Source organism: Anguilla rostrata, chromosome 8 (assembly GCF_018555375.3).
Source record: "Anguilla rostrata isolate EN2019 chromosome 8, ASM1855537v3, whole genome shotgun sequence".
In the NCBI taxonomy this organism is placed as follows: Eukaryota; Metazoa; Chordata; class Actinopteri; order Anguilliformes; family Anguillidae; genus Anguilla; species Anguilla rostrata.
Window position 1 is genome coordinate 11,384,434 of NC_057940.1, and position 7,890 is coordinate 11,392,323.

A 7,890-nucleotide genomic window follows, 5' to 3' on the forward strand; every position below is an offset into this window, starting at 1 on the left:
TGGTAAATGAACTGCATTTATTTTGCAGTTTAACACGTTGCTTGATTTCCCATCTAGATCCACAATACACATTCATTGACAAAAGGGTACCAAAGCTATACTATGGAAATAACAGTTTAGAGTTGTTTTCCAATAACTCACTACCAGAAACCACAGGGAAAACATTTCAGCGGCAACACCCATTAACAAAAATATATATTACAATCATGAAGTATGGACCCTGTGCAATAGTGGATATTCACAAGACATTTTTTAATCAGGTCTGGAGGTCAGACTAGACAACCACTTGGGTACACGTTCAAACAACCTGTCTTATGAAACTGTTTCAGCATAAACATCAACTGACAATGCAACAATATCCGGGTCCTCATTCAATATACAACACAAAAACTTCAGCTATTTCAACGAACCGAACGACTAACTAAAGTCTTAAAGTTTTTAAAACTATCTAAAGTCATTGCGCTCGACGGAATTAACCTAGCCTACATATTAACCCACGTATTCGACGAAAGCTAAGGGGCAATATCAGCATATTCAAATACGTAAAGCTTCATTGTAATTTTAAAGATACGTGTTCAAAGGCATAGGTGGGAGCGCGAAGCAAGGAAGCGTCGTGTTACACCGCATTGCATAATCACACCCGTACTGGTACTAGTATTTGCCATAGTACTTTGCACTTCGAAATTAAATTATGTAGCCTAGCCTTCGAAGTTAAGCTGCGAGAGCACCGAATGGACATTGAGCGCCACTGGCTGCCAATCCGCACGAAAATTCTATTGGAATAGTCGGAACTCCTCCGTACTAGGTCTCGGGCGAGGACTCGGTGAGGGCCACGTGTAACCACTCCCACCAGTCTATCCCAAATTGACACGTGAGCACTGTGAATTTAGCCCGAAAGGGCTTTTAAAAAAAAATGCAATGGACCCCCTCTCCTGCCCAAGGGAGTGGACCACACGAAGAAAAAAGTAAACTTTACTATTGCATGGCTAATAAGCTCATTAAGGCAGGCTTGCGGTATTATTCTAGCGAATTAACTCTCGGTAAGCTTGCTAAGCAATAAAGATTACGATGTTGAGCACAATAGTTTATTTAATAGCCAGCGCGGTCTGAACAATAGAAATACGCTTGCATTCAAAAGGTCGCTCGCAGCTCACGATTTCCCCGTCTAATACAACTGGCCAACGTCGTTAACCCGGGAATACAACGTACACTAGAACGTTTGCGAACAGAGTTGACGAATAAGAAAACATAAGCGGTATAGCTTACACAACTAATGATTTTCAACAAGTAGAGAAGTTTCCGTTTGCAAGCGATTTATGCATTGTAGGGAGTAACATTGTTTCAATCTTCTAGTATTCTTTGAGATGTGGGCAGTTAACCCGCTCGTGACTGACACAGTTTGCGAACTACAGGATTTAGCAAACAGTTACAGTGTCCGTGATTTGGATTACGGAATAATTTATAAATTTACCTTGATGCATTGTGTGCGGTTACTATATAGTCTAATAACCGACTCATAGCTAGCTTTTCATTACGGCTTTTTGAAATATTTCTCATAAAACTGACATAGCTAGCCAGCTAGCTAACTTTAATAGGCCCTCTGTGGAAACTAGCTCGCAAGCTAGTAGTAATAGCTAGTCTAGAACTGAAGGTTGCATGCATCACTAAGAATATTTAAGTGAAATACCTACCTTTTTTCGCGTGTCTCGGATTTTTCTTTGCACCCATTGCGAATGAAACTTTTTATTGGAGGTTAGTGGTAAAAAATTATATCTACTCGAACCAATCGACCTGAAAGCTTACACTAACGAAACCCCAGCAAAATCAAATCCCTATGCCCTCATAAACCGAAGCCCATAGCAACCCGTCTACTTTTGAGTGACTTTGTAGTCGCCCACTTCAAACCTTACGAAGAGCATGTGGGCGGGGAAAAGTAAAACTTGCACCAATCACCTCTTAGTGACTGTTGCCTTATTCAATCGTGTGGATACCCGCAGGTTAGAACCGCCTCGTTACTCCATATTTTTTCCAATGTTTGAACGTGGCAACATGGAAGGTCGCGTTCATCGCGAGAATTCAATGGGGGGTTTTTACAAAGATTTTTTTGGTGCAAATTAAATGGTTACATAACAATGGCGGCGGCATCGGGTACTCCTTTTGTTGTTAAGAGAAACATTGTCCTTAGCGCAACTTTTGTTTTCAGTCCGATTGCTGAAGCACGGTACTTTTAAATTTGTTGGAAACATGGTCTCTTTGGAAAGAAATGGCAGTGTTTCAATTTCCATCCATACGTTCAAAAGGCGCGCTCCTATATACATGAACGCGCTGTTAGTATCTGATTTTATCGTTTGGTAAACAAGGGAAGATTCTAAAACCTCGAAAACTTTGATCAACTGAATTTGGGATAATCTGAGCACGCTCTTGTGGTTAAATGGTGTGTCACTATACAATGAAATGACAATTGTAATTATATTGCATTTCTAAAAGCATTGGCTTCTGTAGATGTAGGACACAGTTCAGAGCGAGTGTCAACGTCTGTGCTGACTGGGGGTGGTACAGAAACCATTGCCACGGCTATGTCAGAACTCAGATACAGACAGAACAGTGCAAACTTTAATCAGGGGGAGGGTGGGGGGTGTGAACCTCTAGTCAATTTGCTTGTACTCTTCCCAGTCCTTAATCATCACAGACAATGCAGTGTGCCGTAGAAAACTGTGTAGGGGGGTCCCTCTAAGAGAGGAACAAGGAACACTGATTTGATCTGATCAGTTTACCTTAGCAGTCGTTTTCTTTACTTTTTGATAGGTGATCTAATCACTTGTATGGAAGTGTGTGTGCGTGGATGTTTGCACGTCTGTGTGATATTACACCTTTTTTTAGCAGAGGATTTAGTAGAATTTCTTATTTCGCAAGTTGATCATACACAGCTATACTCATTATGCACATTCATCACACTTGGAACAGTTGCATAATTCAAAAGAGACAGAGGAAACTACAGGACACACAGGATCCAGGACTCGTTGGTGTTTGGTGTCTCTAAGCAAGAATGTTGTTTTGATCATTCATCAGGTCAGGTTGTCCGTGTGTGAAAGGTGAAGAGTGTGTTCAGTCCCTGTAAGCCTGTTTACAAATATGTGCTTGTAATGTTTGTTTTTAAAGAAAAAAAGAAGCCTACTACAGGCATACCCTTAGATTACAGTCCAGTAGCATCTTAAATATAGAGCCAACCAACTATAAAAAATGAATCACTTTTCATAATTATTACTTGGACAGGACTTCTCAAAAACAATTCTGTTGGCTAAAATCAGTTTATTTTTAATATATGTAGTGTTTTTTTAATACAGTTTTTTATTTTGTATAGCACAATTTGCACTTGAATTGTCGTACAGAAATGGACAGTCCTGAGCCATTAACCCCATAAGGCCTGAGGATATCTTTAAACTTTTCCCGCTTCTTACCACAGACCCTGAAATAAGTGCTTATAGTGCTGTGAATAAAGTATTTGCCTGATTTATACTGGTTATTTGTCACACTGAATGTTTCCAGATCAAAAAATGTAATATTAGACAAAGGGAACATGAGTAAACACCAAACACATTTTTAAAATTATCATTGCATTTATTGAATGAAAAATATTTATCAAGCACCCATATCACCCATGTGAAGAAGTAATTTCCCCCTTAAAACAGCAATAACTGCAACCAAATGCCTCCTGTAATTTGATATCAGTCTTTCACATGGCTGTGGAGGAATTTTAGCCCACTCTTCATTGCAGAACTGCTTTAATTCAGACATACCAATCAGTTTTTGAGCGCAACCTGCTCGTTTCAGAGCATGCCACAGCATCTCTACTGGGTCCCAGTCAGGACTTTGGCTTAGACACTCCAAAACTTAAATTTTGTTTCGTTTTAAGCCGTTCAGATGTGGACTTGCTTGTGTTTTGGATCATTGTCTTGCTGCATTACACTATTATGGTTCAGCTTCAGCTCACAGATAGACGACTGGACATTCTTCTTCTAGGCAACCTGAAACTAGCATCTCATGCTCGAAAACCTGCCAATTTTTCTTAATTAAAGCAAAAAAATAAAAGAAACAATACTTTTTCAGATCATGTTGTCTGTGTGAAAGGTGAAGAGTGTGTTCTGTCCCTGTAAGCTTGTTTACCAATATGTGCTTGTAATGTTTGCTTTTAAAGAAAAAAGGAAGGACTTCTCAAAAACAATTCTATTCTTAAAAAAAGATGAAGCAAGCAGACTCAAGGAGACTTAGGACCCGCTGAATTATGTTCAGCTATGTTATAAGAATGACGGGTTGACACTCAGCAATGTGACCTCATTTGCATTGGCAGTTGCTCCTCATTTCAACTCTTGAATTTGACAAACGGCTGAAAGGAAGTAACAGGCATTCCCCAAAGCGACTGACCTTTTGGTTAAATGTGTGAATCAGTTTAACGCCCCGTTTCTCTAATCCCTTGGTCAATCTCTGTAAATGATTCAGCTCATTGTTAAATTGCATGCTTTTTCACCTTGCTTTTCTACTTGGACGAAATAGTGAAATGTCTTTTTCCACAGATCCTTTCAAACAGGGTCAAGAGTGCAAATGATTTCAGTCGGATGCAAATAATTTAAATGCAATTTGCACACCAACTTCTAAGCAGGGCTGGGCTTGGTTAGCACATGGATGGGAGAACACCTGGGAAAACACAGTTGCTTCTGGAGGAGGTGTTGGTGTGGCAGTAGGGGGTGTGCTTCTCCATGTACAGAATTTTAAAAAAAATGCTCAGATGGGAACACTGCTGGAGGAGGTGTTGTCCTTCAGATGAGGTACTCAACCAAGGTTCTGAGTTCCCGTGGTTACTAAAGTTCCCATCTGAACTTTTCAAAAGATTAAGAGTGTCAATCCTGGTGTCTTGGTCAAATGTGATTGGCTGCACAACTCCTTGTATAGCCTACTCACTTTGATTCCCTGGGTTTCTTGATGCAAAACATAAAATAATAAAACAAAATTAACCTGCTTTTTGATATTAATTTTGGGAAGGCGAGACTTGACTTGACCGTTTCGTTCTGATACCACATGCATTTTAGCCAGGTCCCATTTTTCCCCTTCAGGATTCATGAGAAAATGCAATAAAGATCTCTTCCCTGTGAACATTCGGACACTTTTAAGAGCACATAAGGCTCAGGCACCATGTAGCAAGGCCGCATTAACAGGAACCTTTGTATATATTATAGTGATAGAGGGGAACATCCACTACATTTCAACATCATAAATAAAGTTGATTTACACCCATTTGTAGACCAAGAGTATTGTGACTTTCCAGATTTCAGCCCTGTTTAAAAGCTGACTAATCTAAAACTAGGGTTTTTTTTCCAGATAATCTCTGCTCTTTACAAATATGATGGAATTTTGCAAACACAATCTCAATTCAATATTCTCTGGACAACACTTCCTTCAAGTCAGTTTTATCTCTTCAGCAACTTAATTTCCTTAACTGTGAGACAGCCTATGCAAATACTTAAACAATACAGAAAAGCTTGTTTTATAGAATTAAGAAAAAGCCCAGTTCTACTGTAAACAATCAAAATATATGGTCATACATTTTTGAAACTGAAATCACTACTACTCTTATGTTAAAAAATGCAAGTACACATATGCACATGCACACGCAAGCACACAGACAAAACACACAGACACACACATTATGATGCCAACCACTAGTTGACTGCATGACAATATGAATGAACAGCTGCATTATAATGACAATCAGTCTGTGCAGTGAGGGCCATAGATATAATTCACAGTACAGCATGCAAATTTCATATGTGGGTTTTTCCATGGAAGAGGTGAGCTGAAGACCAGGTGGGCACGATGGAGTTAGACCATATGTGGCTTTCTCACATCCCCCCCGCGTGTGAGAGTAGAGACAAAACGCATGTCTGCAAACAGGCTGAACTGTCCTTGGCATGGAACATGCTACACGTGGCATGACCAGGATGATATAGCGCCTTTTACACACAAGGATCTCAACGTTAATGGAGTGACTCACCCTGTCCACAATCAAGGAAAGTGTGGGAAGAGGGTGAACTTTCACTCAAGTTACTGTCTATCATTGTATTTTACAATACTCTTTGGGTTACCAAGGATTTTAAAAAAAATGTTTATAAGGTCGCATAAACATCCTCAGATATACATACATTCTTCACTGGGGTTTGTAAGTTCAATTTATATGTTGATATAATATTGTATGACTTGCATTGTAATTTCAGAAATATACAATTTTTTTCATCCAAAAGAATTTCCTAGTACCTACCAAAATTATTTTCCCTCAACACCAGCAAAAAACAAACAAACAAAAAAAATTTAAAATAGATAAATTCTTAGACAAGCACTTCTTCAGACAGTGCAGGGCACCTCTGCTATTTAGTTAATTGCAAAATGAAAAATAAAAATGCAAATAATAATAATAATAATAATTACACAAGTAAAGAATAAAATAAGAACAAAGTTTAAAAAGATTGGTTTTTATCAAGTCATATCATTTCTATCATTTGGCACCAGACATGTCGCCAGTCCTGACGCACAGATAAGATGAAGCTATTATGGGTTCAGATAACGAACAACCTTGGGCTCTGAGTGACGAGGCCGTGGGCGTTAAGCTCCTCCCACTCTTCGGCCGCTGAGGGGAGCGCTCCACTTTCGGGCAAAGCATGCGCTCGACAGTGCGAAGGGAGCGAGAAAAGGGTTCGTGGGGACAGCGAACAAAATATTAATAAGTCACCTCCACTGGCTGCACCATTTGGGACCTGCATCACGAAGTAGGATTACTGAATTTGCTGAACAACTGCACTGAGTAAAAACCCAGAACAGCTCTTTTTACTTCAGTCCATGTTCCAGAATTTGGAGGGTTTTTTACTCGCCAGGTAACACAGTAAATCCTGCTTTGGATACGGGCCCCTGGTTATGGTAATGTTTATGTAGAGCATCATGTAAACACTTAATGATAAACGCCGCCCACCTTTGCTACTACATGAAGGACAAACACAATGATGATTGTCCTAGGGACACTAACAGCACCCTACAAATACTCTTCCTGGTATATGACGTTGAATTACACTCCACTGCAGTACGAAAGTAATATCAACCCAGATAAGATTGGTACAGGCCCTTCTGTATAAACCCTGTGTTATGACTTCTTCTGTCTTTAACTGTCAACAATGTGTGACACAGTAAGAAATGATGATGACAAAGGTTTTCATATGCCCATTTCAGAAAGCTTTGTACATAACTATCACTTGTGACGTGAGTTTCTAACTACACTTGGAACAACCATGTTTGTTTCTGTAAAATACAACAGTACAGTCCTGATACTCCAAAAATGGTGTTGGGTCTTCCTCTTCCGAACACAGTGATGCTGTCAAAATCTGTTATCAGTTTCTGATTGATCTTATTTCAAAGATACCTCATACAATGAAGTATGGAATTTCTTTATTGTTTGTCTGTGTTTTTTATACATATTTATTTAAATTCACCTGATTTTAACGTAAGGTTAGTACATGCCTGTTACCATTTATCAATATATGTACAGTACAGTATACTGTATGTGCCAGTGATTGAGCATAAGAATCAAATGTGTGTTATCTATTTTACCACAAGAGGGCGACTCAACCTTTAAAGTGACACTAGTTTATTTGGCGCTGGTTGAAGTGCAAATGTAAGAATCAGTGTGCTCGTGTGTAATTATCCAAAAGGCTAATGCAATGGTACATAAAGGTGGCTGTTACTTTGTTTTTGTTTTTTGTTGTTTTTTTCTCTGTACACGAATGTGATGTTAAAATGTGATTGTCACAGCCAGGCATGAGGGCCACCCCTCAGTACATTGGAGTGCGGCAT

The 7,890-nt window shown here is 39.3% G+C and overlaps 1 protein-coding gene across 1 annotated transcript in view; it reads right to left on the reverse strand.

Annotated features, from left to right (window-relative positions):
- Positions 1 to 1,886, reverse strand: part of asph (aspartate beta-hydroxylase) — a 32,287-nt gene extending 30,401 nt beyond the window's left edge. Inside the window, exon 1 of the mRNA XM_064346390.1 lies at positions 1,692 to 1,886. Coding sequence (XP_064202460.1) covers positions 1,692 to 1,728 — 37 coding nt within the window. The 5' untranslated portion in view covers positions 1,729 to 1,886. The remainder of the gene's footprint in view (positions 1 to 1,691) is intronic.
- Positions 1,887 to 7,890: the final 6,004 nt, after the last annotated feature.